Genomic DNA, 23,425 nt, shown 5'->3' on the forward strand with positions numbered 1-23,425 from the left:
CAGTTGCTGTTCTTAGGATATGAGTTCAATTCCCAACTCCTGCATTGGTCAGCTCACAATTGCCTGAAAGTCCAGCTCCACGGGGTCTGATGCCCTCTCATGGCCTTCCCAGGTGGGCATGCACATGTACACAGAATTAAAACAAAACAAAACTTTTTTTTTTGTTTTTTGAGACAGGGTTTCTCTGTGTAGCCTTGGCCATCCTGGACTCACTTTGTAGATCCGCCTGCCTCTGCCTCCCAAGTGCGAGTGCTGGGATTAAAGGCGTGCGCCACCACACCTGGCTAAAACAAAACATTTTTAAAGTGTACAATTAAATTGTGTCTGGAATAGACACAGACTTGCCTATGACTGTGATCTAGTTTCAGAGTGTTTTCATTATACGCCAAAGACACCCTGTGCTGTCACCTTGTCTGTCATCTGTTTTTCCTTGAAAACTTTAGAGAGAGACTGCATTTACTCCTCAAGCCCCAACACCCCAGTCTCTGGTTGCCAGTAATCAATCTATTTTCCCCTTTTCCTGCATTTGATTTGCCTGCTAAAGACTTTGGTGGACTTGGAACCATCTAATATGTAGTCTTTGGCCTCTAAGTTTTAGAGCATGGTTCAGCCCTGTTATAGGTAGCATGTATTGGTATTTCATTCTTTTTCACTGCTATATAGTATTTCACTATGCATATATACTGGTTAATTATCTCTAATCAGGGAATCTTAAATCGAAAATATATTTCTAAAATTTGGAACTTTAGAACAACAACATGATGCTAGAAATAGGACTTAATTGTATGTGTGCTCATGCATTTGTGCCCACACGTGCTATAGAACATGGTTGGCATATGAGTGGAAGTCAGAGGACTATTTATTTCCTTCAGTCAGTTCTCTCCTACCATGTGAGGCCCAAGGATCTGACTGGTCAGGCTTGTTAGCAATAGCCTTTCTTTTTGCTGGTCCCAAGTAGAGTGGAAATTTTTATATATGGGGTCACAGTCAAAATACAAAATATGGTATAAGTTCATCTTTAAGCTGCATATAAGGTGTGTCAGAAATATAAGTATACAAATTATGTCTTGATTTAGGTTCCATTCTCAAAGATAATCTCCTAATGTATAGCCAAACATTCCTCAAACTGAAATGTGACACACTTCTGGTCCCAACCAGAACCATGTCTCCTTTATCCACCCTTTCCCCCTTTCATTTAAAATTTTACATGTATTTGAGTACGTGTGCTTTTGCAGACACACCCACATATGTCATGGCAGAGCGGAAATTAGAGGCCAACTTGCAGTTCTACTGTAAGTCCTGGGGATGGAATTCAGGTCACAAGACTTGATACAAGCACCTTTGCCCACTCAGTCATTTCGACGCCTTTTTTAGGGTTTCTTTGTTTTGTTGCGTTGCTTTTTTTTGTTTTTCCAGACAGGGTTTCTCTGTGTAGCCTTGGCTGTACTGGGCTCACTTTGTTCACCAGGCTGCTGTGTGCAGGTTTTGAAGGAAGCAGGGTTGGCTAGTGTCCTTGAGCAACACGGCAAATTGTTGCGGTATTTTCCTTGCAAGTCATGAAGTGCTAGAAAAGGCTCTTTTATTTTTATTTATTTCATTGTTTTTCTTTTTCTTTCTTTCTTTTTTTTTTTTTTTTGCGAGTGTAAGTTGTTCAGTAGCATTTGGGAGAATTTGTGCAACTAACCCTCATCCCAACCCAACCAAGGTCACTCTCCTATTGACCCTGGCAAGGGGTTGGTTCCTGTTAAGCCAGGTGTTGTTTATGTGGTCTGGTAGGGGAACTTCCTTAACGGCAAACCTTCAAGCCTATGAGATGTTGTTGATTTGTTATAAGAGACAGGGTCTCAAGGTAGTCCTGGCTGGCTTGGAACTGGCTACGCTTCTAACACACAGAGATCCTTCTGCTTCTGCCTCTCAAGTTCTGGGATTAAAGACATTTACTATCACACCTGGTAGCCCACCCCCCTTTTTTAAATTATTTTTTAAATGTAGTTTTAATAAGCCACCACACCTGAATACCATGTCAGCTGGGGCTTCAGCCTTAAATAAATACAATTCCCTCCTCTTCAAATCTCTAATACTGGGAAAAGTTCGTTTTCCAAGAGAGGCAGGAGCATCAGGAGTTCAAGGCCATTTTCAGGTACCATAGCAAGTTCCAGGCCAGCCTCAAAACAACAACAAAAAGGAAAATAAATGAATGTTGGGGTGGTGGGCGAGATCCGAAGAACTACACTTCGCCTTACTGGATCTGGGTTGCAAAGTTTTCCCACGTATTTGCCCCGGAGAGAGACGACGAGGGGCCGGCTATAAGGGCGGTATAAAAAGGCATCGCGCCCTGGACTCCTCGTCGGGCCCACTTCCCGAGAGCACTCTCCCCTCGGCGGGCTCTGCGCTATGCCGCCTCGCTGAGGGGGAACCCCGGCGCCTCGGCTCCAGCAGGGCGGGCGGCGGGCTTGGCGAGCGGCGCGCGGGGCCGCCGCGCTGCGCAGGGCGGGCGTTCCTCCGCCCGGCGGGCGGGCCGCTCTCTGCTCCGCCTTCCGCTCCGCCTTCCGCTCCGCCCGCCGCCCGCCCTCGTCTCGCTCGCCCCGCTCTCGCCCCCCATGCGGATGTGACATTTCACGCCGCCGCCATTTTGAGAGCGAGCTGAGCCGAGCCGAGCCGCCCGGCGCCGCGTCCGCTGCCGGAGCCCCCGCCGCCGCCGCCGCCGCCGAGGAGGAGGAGGAGGAGGCGGAGGCCTCAGCGCCCCGAGCGCGACCGGCCCGTCATCCGCCCGCGCAGCCTCAGCAGCCACCGCCGCAACCCGCACCCGGGCCCGCAGGCTCGCCGCGGCCCGCCGGGCCTCCAGCCTTCCGCGCCCGGCCCGAGGCGGGGCTGACTCCGCGGCCCCCGCCCGGCCGCCCTCCGCCCCCGGCCGGCCCGCGGCCCCGCAGCCCCAGCCCCGGCGGCGGGAGGCGGGCCCTGCGGCGGCGGCGGCGGCAGCGGCGGCCGCAGCGAGAGAGGAGGCCCCCCGGCCCGGCCCGCCGGCCGCCCGTCCGCCTCGGCGCCGAGATTGGGCGAATCGCGAGCAAGTACGTGCGCGTCTCCCTGCCGCCGCCGCCGCCGCCCGCCGCGGGCCGCCCCGGGGCCGCCGCCGACGACGCGCGGGAGGAAGAGGAGGAGGCCGCCCCGCCGCCGCCGCCGCCGCCGCCGCCGCCGCCTCCTCCTCCTCGGTTAGCAGGCGCCCGCCCGCCGGGCTCGCAGCCCGGGCCTCCGGCCGCAGGCGAGGCCCAGGCCGCGGCCGACATGAACCACCAACAGCAGCAGCAGCAGCAGAAAGCGGGCGAGCAGCAGCTGAGCGAGCCCGAGGACATGGAGATGGAAGGTGAGGGCCGCGGCGGGGCCGGCGCTTTCATTGTGGCTCGGGCGGCCGCGGGAGCCACGCGAGGGGCTCGCCATCTTTAACCAGGCCGGGCTCTCGCTCGGCCGGACCGGGGCCAGCGCTCCTGCCCTGCCCTGCCCGGCCCGGCCCGGTCCGGCCCGGGCTGCACAGTCATGCGGTTCGGCGGGGGGTGGCCCGGACCCCGGAGATCGCGTATTGTGCAGCGCACGGCCTGCTGGGCACAAAGCGCCGGAGTCGTAAATTAGGACCGAGGTGTGCTGCTGGCTCCAGGCACCCAGGTCGGGAGGCGGGCCCCGGCGACCGTCCCCTTTCCGGGGTGTGTGTGGCTCCGGCCTGGCTGGTTGGGCCTGCTCCCCGGCCGCTGAGGTCCTAGGGGGGTGGGGGCGGGTACGCGGGGTTCACCTGCACCTGCTGCTGAGCGCGCCCCCGGAGATCCTCCCGCCCCCAAATAACTTCTGAGTGCGCTGCCTAGGCGTCGCGCTTAATTGCGAAGACACCTGCGAGGCGCGCAGCTGTCCTCAGCCTTTGGACTGCCTGGTAGCGCGCGCTCTCAGGTTTGCCTAGTTTATAAGTTACCTAGTTTATAAGCTTGTGGAGGAGTTTGGCTACCTAGCTGTAGGTGGTGCCGCCAACATCCCGCTGAGTGTGTGCTTGAGAGTTCCGACACACATGGCTGCCTACGGCAGAATCAAACTAGACTCTGGAGGCAACTACGTTTTCTACCCGTGCGGCAGGAGTTTAATCTTGGTACTAAATATTACACTGTTTGTAGATAAGAGGAGTTTGGCTATCAGGGTTTGGTGTAGAAACTCGGTCAAGGGAAGGGTCTCCGACTTGGGGATCCCATGCTGTGTTGGTCCCTGTCTAACACTTTTGTTTTTTGTTTGGACTTGGTACTTAGGACAAACTCAAAAAAAAAAAAGTGTGTTCCCTTAGCCTTAAGGGGTGGGGGAGGCAGGACTCTTAGTGAAGGGTATTCGAATGGACCATTAAGTGGCTTACTTATATTTTCAACAAGAGATAGTGGCTTTCTTAAATGAATGGAGGCCCTTAGGAAGTTGGGTAAAACCGTATTTATAGTTCTGTGGGATGCTGCATACTCTGGGATGACCCATGATTCCCCTGTGAATAACTTGATGCTGATCAGTGGGGTCTGTTAAACAATTGCCTGACCATGCTGCAGATGAAAAAGGCCCTTTCCAGTAGGTCTTATCAATGGCGGGAACGGGGAGGGGGTGACAGAGAGCTGAGTTCATGCCAAGGACTAGGCTGTTTCTCTTGGCCTCAGCAAGGCAGTCATTTCAGAGTGTCTGGCATGTGTGATTAAATCAGATAGCTGATGGGACTCATTGCAGAGAGAATAAATAATGTATTCTTTTTATGCTATACATCATGCACACCTAAAGTGGAGAATTGTATTTGCACTTGCTTTTCAAATAGCATCAGGTGGAATAAAAAGAACTCAGTGTGAGCATACCTGTTTCCCAAGAAAGTTGTCATAACTGCTTGTCAAGGGCCGTGTGTATACTGGTGAGAAGAAATTGGCCATCACCGGACAGTTTATTTCTGATACAGTGTCTGAAAAATGCCTATGTGGAAAAGTTTCAAAAGCTTTGCTAAGAGACAAGGTGGTAGAAGATGTCAGGTTTTCACCCTGTCAAATCCCAGGCTTCATGTGTGCTTTCCATGAAGCTTTCTTTTCCTATCAACGTTTACATTTGTGAGTTAACATAGTTTTAGTGGTTAATGGATGCTATGGATTTCAGTTTTACTCTTCTGGCTCTAATTCTCCAGGAAATGCAGTCTTACAGGGCTAGAGCTAGTAGTACTTTGGTGTGGTTGGGTGGCCACAGGGGGTGTGTGTGTGTGTGTGTGTGTGTGTGTGTGTGTGTGTGTTAGGCCGTTAGGCCGTCTATTTTAACCTTCCCACTAGTGGTTGGGTGGCCACAGGGGTGTGTGTGTGTGTGTGTGTGTGTGTGTGTGTGTGTGTGTGTGTGTGTGTTAGGCCGTCTATTTTAACCTTCCCACTACACAGCCAGCAGTTGGAGGGTGTGAAGGTTCTGACCAACTTTGGGAGGAAGGCTTTGTGAGGTGCATCCTGTCTGCCGCCCCCCAGGGGCAGGGTGGTTTCGATGGAGAGGGAGGCTGGGAGACTGGTTCTGTTGGTGTTTTTTTTCCCTCCTGTCAATAGGTCAGGGCAAGTTTGCTGCCCTCCTGCCTTACTTTGTTGGAGTTACATTTGTTTTTCGATTGACCTCTGCACAGTACTTGCACATCCACTAGAGAGTTGGTTATTTTTAAGATGTCCTATTATGAGTGGTGAGGAAAGTTAGGAAGGGAAAAGTATAGGGAGAGAGAAAATGAGGGACAGTTTACTTGTGTTGTAACCACAGGCCTGCTTTCTTGTAGGGCCTGAAAAACACCTTGTCCTGCTTCCTGTTGGGCGGTGGAAGCAGGGCCCCGGCCCAGTACATCTGACTGGGGATGAATTTGACAGTTTATTTACTGTCTAGTTTCAGTGGTCCATAATCTGAAGAGGTGGCTTACATATAAGACTGGTGACAGTCGGTCTGTTTGTGTGTCCTGTTGCGGGGGTTGGCAGTGGTGGCTCCTTTTTCTGTGTGGTAGATGGAGATTCAAGACATCTTTTTTGCATGTTTATGAATGGAAGGTGAGTTCTTGAACATGCCCACCACATAGATGGGCTGTGCAGCTTTCTTCCTAAAATAAGGCTCCTTGCAGATGGTGCGCTAATGAACTGAGCCTGTGAAGCTAATCTCCTTCCTTTTGTAGGCTTTGGTTGGTGGAAGAGTTTTTTTTTTTGAACATTTATTTATTTTTATTTTATGTGCATTGGTGTTCTACCTGCATGTCTGTCTGTGTGAGGATGCCAGATCCTTTGGAGTTACAGTGTGAGCTGCCATGTGGGTCCTGGAAATTGAACCCTAGTCCCCTGAGCCATCTCTCCAGCCTCTTACCCCTTTTGAAATTTTATATGCGTTAGTGGTTTGCCTGCATATATGTCTAGGTGAGGATGCCAGGTCCCCTGGAACTGGAGTTGTGAGCTGCCTGCATGTATGTCTGTGAGGACGCAGATCCTCTGGAGTTACAGTTGTGAGCTGCCATGTGGATGCTGGGACTTGAACCCAGGTCCCCTGGAAGACCATCCAGTGTTCTTATCTGCTGAGCCATTGCTCCAACCCCAGTGGGAGAATTCTTAGTAGAGTTTACAGAGTGTCAGCTCAGAGAACCCAGTAGAGGACAATTAGGCCAGGCCAGAACTGCCCCTCTGATGACAGCTAGTCAGGTTTGGTTGTTGCAGAGTTACTCCTTTTAGCCTGCCTACCGGATGGTTAGTTTGTCCTCCACAATCCATGTTTTTCCTTCCAAATTGTTTCTTTGGACAGGGAGGTCGTTTAGTTACTTCACTAACTGGGCAGTATTATGGCAGAATTGGCTAAGGTCGTATTGTGATTTTGTGTTTAGTTGCTATGTGGCCTCCTGCCTTTTGCTTAAGCTATTGATGCCTCAGTTTCTACATCCTGAGAAAAAGAGGTCATGCATTATCTGTCAAGGTTGTACTGAAACCATTGTACCAGGCATGTCACAGGAGGCACAAGGTAGAGCCATAGGTGTGCACTGAATGTTGTGGGCAGACTGAGGTGAGGAAACAGCACGGGTGAGGCATACAGAAATGCCTGCCTGCTTGCAGCTCTGTCTTGGCAGAATGGGGTGGGGAGGGCCACTATCAGTTTAGGCAGTGTTATTCCTGAACCCCTGGGTGGATTGGTCTCATTCTTTATGTATGGAGGATCAACTCCAAGATTTCACAGAGCCAGTCTGGCTAAGTTAGACCTCAGCTTTCCTCATACGTATTTTGAGATGGGGTTTCATGCAGCTGAGATTGATCTTGATCAGAATTCTGCTGCTCCTGCCTTTACCTCCTAAGTGCTGGGACCGCAGGTGTGTACGACAGATACCATGGCCAGTTAACTTGGCTCATGATAAGGATATAGAGCTAAAGGTTTTTTTTTTTTAGAAAGGAGAAAACTAAATGAATCACAGGGGCTGAGTAAATTGCCTGGAGGTCTGAAGGTCTGGCATCTTGATGGCCTTTTCTGATTTAATCTTTTTCATTGCTTTGAGACAGGTCTAAGTGTAGCACAGGCTGGACTAGAATACCCTGAACCTGTTTTGGCTACCTCCTGAGCGCTGGGATTACAGGTGCGCACCAACATACAGATGATTTATGTCTGTAGCGCTATTCCTAGTCATCAAGTCTTTGGCAGCAGGGAAGACGGGTCACCTGGCCTCCAGGCTTAGGAGGTAGCCTAATTCTTTTCTGGGTCCATCTTTTTTTCCCTTGAGACAGGGTTTCTCTATATAATAGCCCTGGCTATCCTGGAATTCTCTTTGCAGACCAGGCCGGCCTCACTCACAGACATCTGCCTCTCACGTGCTGGGATGAAAGGTGTACACCACCACACCTGCCTCTCCAGGCACCATCTTAAATGGGGCCCTTGTTGGGACTTTGTAGTACCCCTCTTTATGGTCTGTTACTGCAAAAATTGGCTACCTATGGAACTATTACCCCTGTGCTATAAAAAGGAAGGAAAGCTGCTCTAGGAAAGTGGTGCATAACACTAACGAGAGCTGGACAAGTGGCACTTGTAATGCTAGCTAGCATTTGGGAGGCAGAGGCAAGAGACTCACAAGTTCTAGGTAGGCATAGGCTATATACTGAAATTTCCAGTTTGTCTCCATTTGGATGTCAGTGTTCCTAAAGCTTTGCAGGTCATCTCAGTCACATCCCTTGGAGAGGAACCACAGGGCTAGCTATTTGTGTACCACTGGGTTGTTTGCTTGGAACATGACCATCTCAGGCTCCTTTGGATTACTGGAGAACTGCAGGAGCTACAGTTTTCAAGGGGCTTAGTCTGGTGAGTAGTGCAGAAAGCTGGTGGCTGGCAGGACATGCCCTCTCCTTGTGCAAGAGGGTGCAGCAGCCATAAGCAATAATGCTGTGAGAGCTGCTGACTCTCTCGTTGCCTTTTATTGGAAGTTACATAGAGAAACAGACTTTCCTGCTCCCTCAGTGTCCACCAGAGCCTTTCTAGCCCTTCATAAGGTCTATTGAAGGCTTTTACCAGTCCCTAAGTTTACTTTTGTTACTGCTTTTACTTGTTTTTAGAAGAGTAATACTTAGCCTGGATATTGCTGCCTATTCTCCAAGTAGGAGTAGAACTCTGGAGAACAAGGTTGTAACAGGGTATTTCTTGACAGTGACAAGTGTTAAATGTCACCTGCTTCATAAAGTACGTGCTGTGAATTAATTTGGACTTAATAAAGTTGGAAGGATTGTTTTCAAGCATGATGCACAGACAAGGCAGTCCTGCTGTTTTTCTAGAAACTTTACACGGTAGCCAACAGAAAACCAGGCAGTTGAAATTATTGATGAGAAGCAGACCTGAGGCAGAAGGCTGGGGATTGAAGCTTAGTGGAAAGTCATCTCCCGAGTTTCTTAGGGCATTACACAGCCCTGAACTGCAATGATGGATGCTCAGAGTGACACTAGCAATGATCCAGACAGGAAGGAAAGAGGGATGCCCAGGAGCACCCCGATCCTGAGAAACAGTACACGTGCTGGAATGGCAGTGAGTACCAAGGTAGTCTGTGGTCAAGGCTGGCGACAGCTGTGGCCTTCCTGTGTTTTGTGAATTGAATTCTTAGCTCAGCTCCTAAGGGGTGGAGATCACTACTGAGTCATAGTTGTTGATAGCTAGATGCCCAGGTGTCCTGCTAAGCCACTCATGCTATCTGATTGACAGGAGCTGCAAATTCATTGGTACCCAAGACCTGGGAACTAGCCAGTGTGCTGTCTCAAGCTTATGGGTGGGTTTTCATTCTTTCAGATGACTGTGATTCTCCTGCTTGCTGCAGACTAGTAAAACTCGGGGCCCTTTGTTCTGATTCTATTCCAGTGGCTAAGGTTCCCTGACATCCTATGCTGGAAGCAGACCCTCATGTTGGTGTCATGTTACTTAGGAAGGTCAGCTGCTTGTAGAGTGCTGAATGAATTCCATAGGGTGGCTTCTCTGGAATAGTGACACCCTAGGTGTAGCCACAGGTATTTGGGTGGTAAGCTGATCCTTCTGTCACCCACTGTAGCTTAAGCAACAGTTAAGAAACAGTTAAGCATCACCTAAGAAAAAGCACGCTACTGCTCTAAATATGTAGGCTGAGCAAACCTGCCACCTACAAGCCCCCTAGAAAGTGGCTGTGGCCACTGCCTGGGTTGCAAGTCTGTTTCATCAATCACTTTGGGGAATAAGTTACATTTGAAGGCTGGCACTGGCGCTCGTGCGCGCCCCCCGCTCCCCCCCCCCCAATATTTGAGAAAGGGTTTCTCTGTGTAGCCTTGGCTGTCCTAGACGGCCTTTGTAGATCAGGTTGGCCTAGAACTCAAGAGATCTCCCTGCCTCTGCCTCCTGAGTACTGGGGATGTGTGCCACCACACCCAACTCATTTGAAGACTCTTAATTGACCCCAGTAATTTCTCTTTTAAAACAAAAACATGTAGCACTTGGCATGTGTATACCAATTTAGGCAAGCGCCTTTCTTTAGGGGGTAGGGTAGGGTGGGTCCTGTGGACTTCCTTACCTCTTCTGGTTTTTAGGTCATGTGAATTCACAGGAGACTCTTTTATCAAGTCAATAGAGCAGTGAAAAACATTCCTAAACGCTTGTTGCTGGTTCTCCCCCACTTTGGCTATTTATTTATCTATTTTATTTATTTGGGTAAGGTTTCTATGTAGTCCCAACTGGCCTGGAACTTGCTATGTAGACCAGGCTGGGCACACTTGCCTTTGCTTTGTTACTGGGATTAAAGATGTGTGCCACTGTCCCTGATTGTTTTGTATTTTCAGAAATTATTAGTACGTGTGTGAGTATGCATACTGTGTCATCCATATATAGGTCAGAGGATAAACTTATGGAATTGGTCTAATGCTTACTTGTATGGATTTTGGGATGCCAGGTTTGTATATGGCACCTGTCTTTACACATTGAACTGTCTTCGCTGGCCTTGATTTAAATGTTTGAAAATTTTTACTGTTTTGTGTGTGTTTGTGTTGGCGGGAATGAATGTTAGAGTGGCTAGAGAGGCAGTTCTCCTGCTTCAGCCTTCAGGGCTGAGATTGCAAGTGTGTACCAACACACCAAATAGTCTTATTACTATTTTACAGCTATTTTAGATACTTCCCCCAAAGCCAGATGCAGTGGTACACGACTGTAATCCCAGCACTTGGGAGGCAGAGGCAGGCAGAGATCTGTGAGTTTAAGGCCAACCTTGTCTAAAAAGCAAGTCCAAGATAGCCAAGGCTACACAGAGAACCCCTGCCTTTAAAAACAAACAAAAGAATTTCCCCCCAAGTGAATCTCCACCCCCCCTCTCCCCATTCTAAGAACTAAAGGTAAAGGGAAATGAGTTTAGGCACTTACAGACCTTTAAAATGTTCTTATGTAGATGGTGAAGTGGGGTTTGAGGTGCTCTTAGCTCTAAGCCTCTTGCTGCTGCTAATGATGAGAACAAACTTGGCTTTACACTTTAAATTTTGAAACAGGGTCTTGCTCTGTAGACAGGCAGGCCTTGAACCCTTAGCACTCAATCTGGGATAAGCATGTGCCATAACATCCAGTTTCCATTTTTATATGGTGACAAAGAGTGGTATAAGTGTTAAAATAGATCATCCCTCCCCCCCTTTGAGACAGAGTTTCTCTGTGTTGTCCCTTGGCTGTCCTGGACTCGCTTTCTAGACCAGGCTGGTCTTGAACTCACAAGAGATCCACCTGCCTCTGCCTCCTGGGTGCTGGGATTAAAGGTGTGCGCCACCACGCCCAGAAGAGTCTTACCACATAGGCTAAAGAGAAAGGGCTCAGAGGTTAGGAGCACTGACTGCTCTTCCCAGCAACCACATGGTGGATCACAGCCATCTATAATGTGATCGAATGCCCTCTTCTGCCATTCAGGCAGAGCACTGTATATATAATAAATCTTTAAAAAAAGAAAAGTCTAACCACATACTGTTAGCTATGCACAGCATCTTATGGTGATCGAAGTTAGAGATTTTCAAGTGTTGATAGCCTGTGTGTCAAAATAATGGGGAATGTACGTGTAGAACACAACACAACACAGCCCTGTCGCCAGTATTGGCCTAATCAACTTGATGGGACTGGATTCTTGCTTAGATGTTTCCCATGATATCAAAATCATGGTGAATGGTAGGCAATAAATAACCCAGAAAAGTAGAATGAATGAAAGTGATGAAAATTCATGCATAAATGGGTCTCTTAATTCCGCAGAGCAGCTGTATCAGAATGTGAAGGGTCAAGCTTTGTTGCTGGTTTTTTGTTTTTTTAAAGTTTTCTAGTGCTGTGGATAATGCGGTTAAAAATGCATCAGAATTAACTAAAGTGGTCATAAACACATTTATTATATAATTATTGTATATAAACTGTTATATAATGCAGTTTATTAGCAAGTTAAGCAAGCATAAGATTACATTTCAGCAATTGTATCAGAGTGAACAAAATTTGGAAAAATAAATACTGAAGTAGGGTTAGCCTGGAGCAAACCTTTAATTCCAGCAATTGGTAGGCAGGCAGATCTGTGAAAGTGCTAGCCTGGTCTACATAATGAGTTCCGGGACAGCCAGGATTGTAAAGGGACACTATTAAGTAACAAGAAGAATAAACCAAGCAAGCAAACAAAATAAATACATATAGAAAGTATGGTGTTTTAGAGGAAATATTTGTAGGTGGCAGGCGCAGTGTTGTGAAGGGACTGTGTAGGCATGAGCGTGCAGTGTCCTGTGGAGTGCGGATGGGGAACTTGGGGAGTGAAAGAGATGACCTCCTTTGGGAAGGGATGGATCAGGGGAGGCTTCACAGATGAGCCTAAAAGAAGCGCTAGTGTGACCAGAGGGGAAGGCATTCGGTATTTCCGACTCTCTGACTAGGGCTTAGAGTTCATAGTAAGCAAAGCAATGTTTCCCTCCTCTCAAAGATATCTCAGTGCTCTTAACTTCTGAGCCATCTCTCCAGGCCCAAAGATATTCTTTTTAATCCACAGGGCCAGTAAACTTGTCAATGTGGCAAGATCCCTTTTACAGATGTGATTAGATTCAAGGCCCCCAATGGGACCATACTACATTGTTCAGTGGGCTTAGTGAGTTGCCAGGGTCCTTGGATGCAAAAGGAATTCAAGATTCAAGAATGTAATCAGGTGGCTTCAGGAAGCTGGAAAAAGGCAGGGACACATGTGGAACATGGGCCAGCCACACCTTTACTGTAGGCAGGGAAATCCACTTCATACTTTCGACCTCTAGAAGTTTGGGAAGTTGGCTCCAGCAGAGAGGAAACCGGAAAGATCTGAGATGAATTGGAAGCAGTATGTGGATGTTGAATGGATGCAATGCTTTGGAACCCTCGGGGAAACTGCACTGAGGTTCACTAAGCACAATGTGGTGGACAGTCGGGACATCATCAGCGGGTAGCTCAAGAGATGTGAAGTCGCTCATTCAGCTCCTGAAATTAGGTGCGGCGGCGGTGGTAGTGTGTGTGTGTGTGTGTGTGTGTGTGTGTGTGTGTGTGTGTGTGTGTGTGTTTTCCCCCTTGTGTGGAGTGTCACATAGAAATTAGGGCTGAGGGTGTGGGGAGATGGCTCAGTCACTATTTGTCCTGGAAAGCATGAGGATCTGTGTTCACATCCTCAGTGCCCATGTTAAAAATCCAGCTGCAGCTGTGCACACCTGTAATCCTAGTACAGGGGAAGTGGAAATAGGAACTTCCAGGCTGAATAGTTTTTCTGCATTAGCAAGCTCCTGGTGGTGCAGGCCTGTAATCCTAGCAGTCAGGGAGGCAGAAGCAGAGGCAGAGGCAGAGGCAGATGGATCTCCGTGAGTTTGAGGCCAGCCTGGTCTACAAAAAGAGTCCATGGCAGCCAAGGCTATACAGAGAAACCCTGTCGGGGTGGGCCAGGAAGGAGGGGAGCCAAGCACAGTGCAAAACTGTGGTAGATCACTTTATCAGTTATTACTGTTTTCTGTGTGTGTGTGTGTGTGTGTGTGTGTGTGTGTGTGTGTATGATATATGTGGAGGTCAGAGGACAAATTCCACAAGTAAGTTCTCTTCCCATTGAATGTATTACCCACGGAGCCATCTTGGTGGCCTGATTACTCTTGGTAATCAGAAGCATATTCGAATATGATTTTGATGTTGAATAAATCATCCCCAAAGGAAACCACTCTAGGATCTATGTAGTTGTATATGGAGAGACTGTGGGTGCTCATCATTTCATAACAGCTGTGTGTGTGTGTGTGTGTGTGTGCGCGTACACGCGCGCGCCCATGCACATGTGCTTACACTTTGTTTGTTTTGAGACAGGATTTCTCTGTGTATCCTTGGCTGCCCTGGACTTGGTTTGTAGGCCTGGCTGGCCTTGAACTCAAGCAGAGATCCGCCTGCCTCTGCCTCCCAAGTGTTGGGATTAAAGACATGCACCATCATGCCTGGCTGGGGCTTCATTTTCATGTAACTAATTTAAGTCAGGGTTCCTTTAGACCATAGAGCTGTTGTTCTGTAAAATGCAGCCTATTTCTAGCTTTCAGGCTCCACTGCCTTAAACTTGTGTGGGCACTGGCCCCTGAAATGGGTTTCCTAATTTTATCAGATGGTTGCCTGAGCTACATACCCAATGCAAAAACTCAAATCAGACCACTCTAGCGTCATGAGGTCAGTTGAGACAATCTTATTGCCAGTGAGATGAAGTATTAGTAGGCTGACTGGAATATACATCAAATAGAGGTCTCCCTGGGAAGGCTCACGCTAGTTAGTTTTCATCTAGATTTTTGTAGAGCTATTATCTTGGAAGGGCTTTCTCTTGCTTGGGATGACCAGGAGAGAGAGGGCCAACTACTGAGTACTGACTACTTCATTCTTTACTGTGGGCTCTTCTGTCAGGGCTTTAGTGTAAGTGGCTTCCTCTTGGTCCACTGGGAAACCTGCTGGGGAGAGAGCTCCTAGAATGTGATGGGGTTCACTTTGGTCTTGGAGGTCCTGGTTCCTCCCCCCCTTGCCCTTTATTTTGCATAGCCCTTGTTCTGTTCCTTTTGTGGCTTGCTCCATCCACCTGCTGTAGATTGTTCTCACCAGGGCTTGCTCACCTCACTGCTTTCTTTGTGAGAAAGGGTTGCTCTGTAACAAGAGCTCTGCCTGACTTGCTTTGTTGACTAGGCTGGCCTCTGGCTTTCAACTCATAGAAATCAACCTGCCTCTGCCTTCCTGAGTGCTGGGATTAAAGGTATGTGCCTCCATGCCTGGCCATGATACTAGCTTTTAAGAACTGTCAGCTTTCAAAATCTCAAAATAAAAATAGTAGATCTGGACAGAAATGCTCTTGGGAGCTTTATTTGTAAAACTCACAGATCGGCAGAAGAATAGTCACACAATGTCCCCTTTTTGCCCCCTCTGGCCATGAAAAGAAACATTGTTACATATTATATAGCATTTATGCAACACTGAAATACCAGAGGACCCCTCCCCAGACTCTACCTCCCTGAAGACAGGGTCTTACTATATAGCCCTGGCTGTCCTGTAGACCACCCAGGTTGGCCTCAAAACTGCTTCTGCCCACTAAGTGCGGGTTAACGGTGTGTACCACCATGGCCAGCCTAAAATTTAAAGAGATTCATTGTTGCCAGGGATAATGGTGTCAGGTTATGGCTATAAAAGGACAACATATAGGATGGAGAAGTTGCTTAGCAGTTAAGAGTGCTTGCTGCTCCTTCAGAGGACCTGAATTTGTCTCCCAGTTCCCACTTTGTCCAGCTTATAACCAGCTGCCTGTAATTCTAGCTGCAAGGGATCTGTCCCTTTTTGGCCTCTGACTGGGGGAGGGGTTTGTTGTTGTTGTTGTTGTTGTTGTTGTTGTTGTTGTTGTTTTTGAGACAGGGTTTCTCTGTGTACCAAACAGCCCTGGCTGTCCTGGAACTTGCTTTGTAGACCTGGCTGGCCGAGACCTCACAGAGATCTGCCAGCCTCTGCTCTGCAAGGCTGGGATTAAAGGCATGCACTGCCACCCCTCAGCGTTTAGATAAAATTATTTTTAAATGACCCTTCTGCTGGAATTGATTTTTTTTTTTCTGCTTTCTCTGATAGTGGGTATAAATCTACAGGATACAAATTTACACTTGAGTAAAAGTAAATGCTCAGAATTTCTGGTCCAGATAGGTCCAGAACCTAGTTTTTTTGTTTGCAGTAGGGGAAACCAGGGAAAGAGTACACAGTCTCTGTGTTGTTTTTTGAGACTCTCATAGTCCAGGTTGGCCCAGGATCCCTCCTTTGTCTCTCCTCACTCACCAGTCAGTGTTGGCCACCACCCACCACTGAGCTCTGTGATTCCAGTATGGAACCTAGGCTTCCATGTGTACTTCCAAGCACTCTACCAAGTGAGCCCCAGCCCTAATGCAGTTCACAATGTAGCAAAGCATATATACAGCCAGATGCAGTGGTGCATGCCTGTTATCCCAGCATTCAGGGAGGCAGAGGCAGGCGTATCAAGACTTGTGATTGTTACAGAGAACTTAAGTACCTGGTATATAATGAGTTTAACCTTGCCCACAGCAGGCTCGTGTTCTCTTGCCAGGTCACATCCCTAAGTGCCTCAGTTGGAGTTTTGTTTCTAAACTTTCTGTTCTCCTGTTTTATCCTTCCTAGAGCCATCCATGCTGTATTACCATGATCTTGATTAGTGAAATATTTGTGAACATTTCTTCACTGCCCTTGCTCCAGCCCAGATGTAAGCTCTCCCACCTCCATGTTCAACATAGCCGGGACACACCTGAATCGAGTGGTGAGGGAAGGAGGGGGGAAAGACACAGATACAGAAAAGCTGAGGTCAGATGAACTGGGATCTTTGGAGAAATCACAGCATCCCAGAAGCTCAGTGTGTTATTATATACAGGTAGGCAGGGTGCTTACATATATACCCAGCTGAACCACAGAGTCAGGTTATGGTACACAGCTAATCTTGGTAGGGGAGCAGACTTCAGGCTGTAAATGGGGTTGGTATTTTGAGCATTTTCTGTACACAGTATCAACTTATGCACATGGACCCAGAGTTTGTCATTCCTCTGAGCTGGGCTACTTGGGGTGGGGTTGGGGGCATTTGTCATTTCCCCCCTTGAGCCTGAGGCTGTGGTCAGTGACATGGCCAGCTCATATCAACAACACACATTCACTTAGGGCTTCACACCACTCAAGGATTTCCATGCCCCCCCCCCCCCCCAGCACCTGCTGCTTTCTAGTGTACTTGTTGTTTGGTGTGGGAACCTTAATGCTTCAGGGGTCCACCAAGATGCTTTAGCCTGACCTGCATTTGATCCCACAATGGGAAAGAATCAACTCACTCGAGTTGTTCTCTGAACTGTACATGCACATAACATGGCTTGTACAACACCCACACACCAATAATTACATTTATATATATATATCATCATCTTTTAACCCTTAATTTTTTCCTCAGTTTTTGAGACCTAAGATATACCCTATATGATGTATAGTGGTAAAATAGTCTTTTAGTCCCTTTCCTGGCTTCTTAGGCTTGCGGACTAATAATTTAAAATTTTTGGAGTCATTTAGATTTACAGAGAAGTTAGAGTTGCTACAAGGAATTCCCTGTTATTTTCCACTTGGGTGTCCTCTCCTAGATTAAAATCTCCATCAGTTCACAGATATGGAATCGACCTTAATTAATTTATTGCTGCTTACCAAACTCAAGGCTGCTTTTGTGGCTTCACTAGTGTTCCCATAAATGTCCTCTCACTGGTCATATGGTCAGTTTGCCTTATCTGAACTGATGAAGTTGTTGGAATATATTTTTTGATCTAAAAACAAGAATTTTGCTGGATGCTTTAAAAAAAAAAAGAATGTTGAGGTGTATAGCTCCTGGAGATTCTATGCATTCACTCCGCTGTGGACGACAGAACCTTTCCTCTCCAGCCCCCTAGACTTGCTGGGCTACAGAGCCATGAGACATGGCTGGGAACTGCAGGCTTGGGCAAGAAGGTGATTCACGACTTCCAGACCAGTACTGACATAGCCCACTCACCCCTCAAAAGACTAAGTAGTATCAGTCTAAAATATATGTGCAGAGTAATAGATCTATACCCACCTACCCTCCCTCTTTCCCCTTCCCTCTCTCCCTCCCTCCCTCTCCATTCCGCCTTCCTTCCTTCCTTTATTTTCTCTCCCCCATCGTTCAAAATCTCCCTCCCTCCACCTTCCTTCTCCCCCCTTTTGTGGTTATTGGAGATTGAAGATAGGACCTCATGAATGCTCTAGGCAAGACGTTAACACTCAGCTGTGTCCCACCCAACTCTTCTGTTACAGATAGCCTTTGTATTATGTAATATTCTGACTTGCGTTTACTGTGGTTTGGGGAGGAGGAACCATGCAGATAGATGATGGGGAGGAAGATGTGTAGTTCTGTCTTGTGTGACCTGCCTGGGACCCATGAATTGGTCCTTGTGTTCTGTGTGTTGTGCTTTGTAATACTGGGTGGTTATTAGGGTGTTACACAAGTTGAGTCTGGAGTGGAGTCAGAGTGGAGAGATACTTAAGGCTTCAAAGAGAGAGCTGAACTTGGAGCCAAGGTTGCTACATGGTGGTGGTGATAGACACAAGACTCTGGTTAGCAGATTCTGGTAACTATTTGGGGTGTTGAATGTGTCTTCTGCTCTAGCCTTTTTAGGATAACACGAAGTTCTTCCTTTGAGCTCTAATATCTTACCCAGGATTGAGGCTGAGGTGCTAAATTTGTGCTATCAATTTCCATAGCGGTTGGTAAGTGTTCTTTGGTGAGATGGCAGTCCTGTTATGACATCACAAATGCAAGTCGATGGAAGCATAGGCCTCCTCACTGAGGAGGAGGAAGTTTTAGACTTTAACTAGCCAAGCAGCTGTGATGGTTCTTTTAATAAACAGACAGAATTAAACCCTGATACCCATAATGATGAAAACTGATAAGCCCTTTCTGAGTGACACATACTTTAGAATGGTGATTGCTTTATTTTCTGCAGATGCTGAGCATATGAAAGTTGGAGTTTTTGGAGGTTGAGGGGAGGGAGTGCTCAGAATTGAACTAGTACCTCACTCATGCTAGGTTAACACTCTTTTCGCTGAGCTACACTGCCAGCCCCAGGGACCTTTTTCCTAGCCGCTTTAGGCATTGTACACCAGACGATTCCTCATTATTTGCGTTGGTTGTGTGTCAGAAAAATTAATACTATGGTTCATTTCTGGCCTAATTAGAATAAAATTACTTATAAAATTCCAACCAAGGGCTGGGGAGAGAGCTCAGCAGATAAACTGTTGAGCAAGCATGAAGACCTGAGTTTAGAGCCCACATAAAGCCGCAAACACTTGTAACCCCAGTGCTTAGGCCTAGAAGTCAGCAGAGGGTGGAGACAAGTGGATCCTGTAGGCTCATTAACCCAAATGAGTCTAGTAGAATAGGTGAGGTATTCAGTTAGAATTCCTGACTCAAAAAATAGAAAGTGGGGAGTGAGAAGACAACCACTGTCTACTTCTGGCCTTTTCATTTTGCTCCTGTGAGCAACTACTCACCCAATCAGTAGGACAGAAAATCCAGGAATAAAAACACTTTTATGTACTGTAAACTAGTTCTTCTGGTGTGTCTTCCACAATAAAGGGACTAGTCTTCTGGTATAGTATTCTGGCTCAGGAATTACTGTATTTAAATTTTTAAATGCTCTTGAAGAGCTTTACACACTAGGTAATCTGTCCTTTGGGAGATGGATTTGCGCTGCCTAAGCAGTTTAGTAGCCCATTTTCTAGTACCTGACAGACCAAGTCACCTTTTGACTTTTTATTTATTTTGGTTTTTCAAGACAGGGTGTCTCTATGTAGCCTTGGCTGTCCTGAACTCGCCTTGTAGACCAGTCTGGCCTCGAACGCACAGCAACCTGCCTGCCTCTGCTTCCCAAGTGCTGGGATAAAAAGGGTGCACCTTCTGACATTTTATTACCACCAGCCTTAACAACTTTCTGAACCTGTGTGGTGGGTTAATTTGGGTGTGAGTTGGGCTACTGCTTTGGAGAATACTTTAGCTGCAGGGTTTTACTTGTTCTGCCCATTACTTAGATCTGTCATCTGTAGCTCAGCCTTTTTTTTTAGTGATGGAACAAAAGCTGTTGACACCAGGCTCTCTTCAGTCATAACATTGCAGTTAACTATTGCTGAGAGTTGGGAATTTTTTCACTTAGACACAATGTATCATTAGGCACAATGGATCAGATGTGTCCTGTGGAGCCATAGCTGGTGTCTTGAACTTGATTTTTATAATCAGTAGAACATTTGTTGGAAAAGCACTTTTTATTTCTCCCCACGGTGTTTCTCTATGTACAGCTTTGGCTGTCCTGGAGCTCACTCTGTAGACCAGGCTGGCCTCAAACTCAGAGAGCTTCACTTGCCTCTGCCTCCTGAGTACTGGGATTAAAGGTGAAAAGTGCTCTTATCTAGCACATCTTATTTAAACAAACAGCCTTTAATCCTAGCAAGAAAACAAATCTAAAATTCTCTTTTAGCTGCAGTCTAAATTTACTTGTATCTTACTTGGATTTCAGTGGAACTAATAAAGGTAAACCTTGGTCTTCACAGTTACTAATGAGTTATAGAATGTTTTTGGGTGCTTGTATTTAGAAGAATGTTTTGAGAGTGGTTTGTCGGGTTGGTATTTTGACACAAATCAGGTTTAAAAGCATTTGTGATAGAGTCAGGCATATTGCTAAGTATACTTGAAGAAAATTCCCTTAGGATATGACACCTCCAAACACATGTGTGCAACAGACTAGCCACTGTCACGTAACCTCCCATGAGGATCCAGATGCATAAGGTCAATACGAATAGCTTCTCACACGCTTGAGTTTGTCAAGGAAGGGAACACTACGGTCTTATTTCAGCACACAACTCTTCCCAGCTTTAGATACGTGATATTTATTTTCATTGATTGATTTTTCAAATTAGGGCTTCTCTGCAGCACTGGCTGTCGTAGAACTTTCTCTGTAGACCAGGCTTTGTAAACTCAGATCTACCTGCCTCTGCCTCCCAAGTTCTGGGATTAAAGGTGTGCACCACCACCACTAGGCTATGTTTATTTTGAGACAGGGTCTCCTGACTCCGTGGTTGACTTCAAACAGAACCACCTGCCTCTGCTGGGAGAAAGGCATGTGCCACTATGCCCACTTTACATTTTTAGTGTATGTGTGTTAAGCGTATTGGCTTGCAGGCAGAGCACACATGTACATGTGCTGTTGTGTATGCATGTGTGGAGCTCAGAGGACAACTTTGAACGTTGGTTCCCCCCTCCTTCCACTGTGTTTCAGAGATGGAACTCAGGTTAGGTTCTTAGCCAGGGCTGAGTTGTTGCACTGGCCAAACCCTTCCTACTTAGTTACACAGAGAGGTTTGCATGGATACAGTAGGTGTGGAGAAGTAACACTGTGACCCTTTTAAATACAGGCAGAGTTAATGCATGCCCCAAAACTTAGAGGCCTCGGTCAGGTTTTACCTCATAAAGCCTTAAAGGGTGATGTGATGTCATTTGAGGGAAATAGGTATAGGTCAAAGAAGTTCTGAAGTACCCAGTTCTTATTTTGTCTTTTAGCTCTTGTTCCTTATTTAGGAAGCTTGGACTAGTTCAGTCACCTAAAAAAAAAAAAAAAAAAAAAAGTCTCACCATCTCCTGCCTCTTACACAGCTTTTGTCATTCAAAACCTTCTCTCGTTGCTTTGTCACCTGGCATTTAAGAGCCAAGGGAGAGATGACTGTGAGTTTCAGGCTAGCCAGAGCCTTCTTTACTATAACTCCAGTATTTCACATCCCTCAAGACCAACCCTTATCCAAGGGATTATGATTCTTAGAGATTAAAGGGCCAGTTTTAAAAAGTGTTTGTTTTTTAAGAAACAGCCTTTTATTTTATTTTTTGAAATATTTATTTATTTATTATACAATGCTCTGCCTGCAGCTGACATCAGAGCCCATTATAGATGGTCGTGAACCACCATGTGATTGCTGAGAATTGAACTCAGGGCCCCTGGAGGAGCAGTCAGTGCCCTTAACCTCTAAGCCATCTCTCCGGTGCTAGAAACAGCTTTTCTAATACAAATGTGTATTAGAACCCCCCCCCCCCCTTTTTTTTTTTTTAAAAGAAGCCTTTTTAACTTGTGGAGATTGGAAGTGACCAATTGTCTGTCCAAATGTGGGTGGGAATGCCTACTTCTTGTTATCTTGAGAGTTTTGAGATACAGACATGGGAAAGCCCTTAATAACACAGGAGTTGTTGGAGAGTTTTCTTTTTTTGTTTTTTTCTTTTCCTTTTCCCCCCCCTGAGACAGGGTTTCCCTGTGTAGCCTTGGCTGTCCTATTTGTAGACCAGGCTGGCCTCAAACTCACAGCAGTCTGCCTGCCTTTGCCTCCCTAGTGCTGGCATTAAAGGTGTGCTCCACCACATAAGGCCCTGGAAAGTTCAGGCTGCAGTTTGAGAGCCAAATGGGGAAACCAACTTGGCTCTGTCCGTGGTCCTGAACTACCATGTCTCCCAGTGACAGTAAGACTTGGGACTATGAATTGAAGGTCCAGCACACAGCTACCTTATTATTCAGAAAAGGATGTCCCCTACTGGTAGTAAGGCCCATTTCCTGCTGGATATTTGGAGTGGCAGGGAAAACCCAAAGCCTCCTGGACAAGATGGGGCAGCGTTTTTGGAATTGAGCTGCTGCTTCTTTCAGTGTTGTGGCATGGTATACAATGGGCAGGTTTAATCCAGGGTTGGCCAGGTATGGTGGCTCCACTTGTAGCAGTCCCAGCATTTAGGAGGCATGATGATCATGAACCCAAAAGCAACCCATAGTTTTCCTACTTAATTTTGTTTTCAGATTTTTAGTGAACTTAAGAAAATAGTCTGAAGAGCTAAGGTTTTTAATTCAAAGGTAGGGAGGTGTGTGTGTGTGTACGTACATATGTACACGTACACATGTGAGTACAGGTACCATCAAAGTTCAGGTGAGGATCTTACATCCCTGCTTACTAAGAGCTACTTACAGGCCCTTGTGAGCTGCCCTGTTGGTTTTGGGAACTGAACTCGGGTCCTCTGCAGAAGCAGTGAATGCTCGTAACCTCTGAGCCATCTTTTCATTCCTGGGTTAAGTTTTATTGCTTTCTTGGTACTAAGTGTGGGACCTAGGAATTTTTTGTGCATGCTGGGCAAGAGCTCTCCTAAAGATCTATAGTCCTACCCTAGAGGGTTAACTTTTAATTATTAGGAAGCTTACTGCAAAACGAAGGTTCTTAAATATAAGTTCGTTAGCCTTTGCAGAATAAGAGTAAATAAGAAATGATATACATAAGCATCATATATATATATACACAGAATAGGTTTTTTTTTATTAATTTTTATTAATTACAGATGGAGCAATTATCATGTATAATGGCCAGTATTCATCTGCTGTCAAGCTTTGAAAACTTATATTAGTAAATATAAGAGTCATGGTACAGTTAGAATTTACTGACTACAAATTTATCAAAAGGGTAACTATATTCTTACTCCTCTAGTTCAACTATGAAGATGAACTCACAAGTTTCTTATTTTTCCTTAAAGCTGGAGATACAGATGACCCACCAAGAATTACTCAGAACCCTGTCATCAATGGGAATGTGGCCCTGAGCGATGGGCACAGCAATGCAGAGGAGGACATGGAGGATGGTAAGTACCGCTCACTTACTCACAGCCGTGGAGTGCTGTCAGAAACACAGGCCATCGAATTTTTCCTGGAGTACTTTGTAGCCCTTAGAGTAGTTAGTTTTTAGGAGGTTATATCTGCGGGCCATTTAGGATCCTACTTTTGATTTGAATTTCAAGGTAAGTTGCTTCTCTCCTGAGTCTAGGCAAGGGGTTCAAATCCAGAGGTTT

At 46.6% G+C, this 23,425-nt stretch overlaps 1 protein-coding gene across 2 annotated transcripts in view; it reads left to right on the forward strand.

Annotated features, from left to right (window-relative positions):
• Positions 1–3,196: 3,196 nt before the first annotated feature.
• Usp7 (ubiquitin specific peptidase 7) overlaps positions 3,197–23,425 on the forward strand; it is a 51,036-nt gene continuing 30,807 nt past the window's right edge. The window contains exons 1-2 of one of the 2 annotated variants that reach the window (XM_051167239.1): positions 3,197–3,361; positions 23,114–23,218. In XM_051167239.1, coding sequence (XP_051023196.1) covers positions 3,283–3,361; positions 23,114–23,218 — 184 coding nt within the window. In that variant the 5' untranslated portion in view covers positions 3,197–3,282. The remainder of the gene's footprint in view (positions 3,362–23,113; positions 23,219–23,425) is intronic. The other variant, XM_051167240.1, reaches the window with a different exon arrangement.

Source organism: Acomys russatus, chromosome 25, assembly GCF_903995435.1.
Source record: "Acomys russatus chromosome 25, mAcoRus1.1, whole genome shotgun sequence".
In the NCBI taxonomy this organism is placed as follows: Eukaryota; Metazoa; Chordata; class Mammalia; order Rodentia; family Muridae; genus Acomys; species Acomys russatus.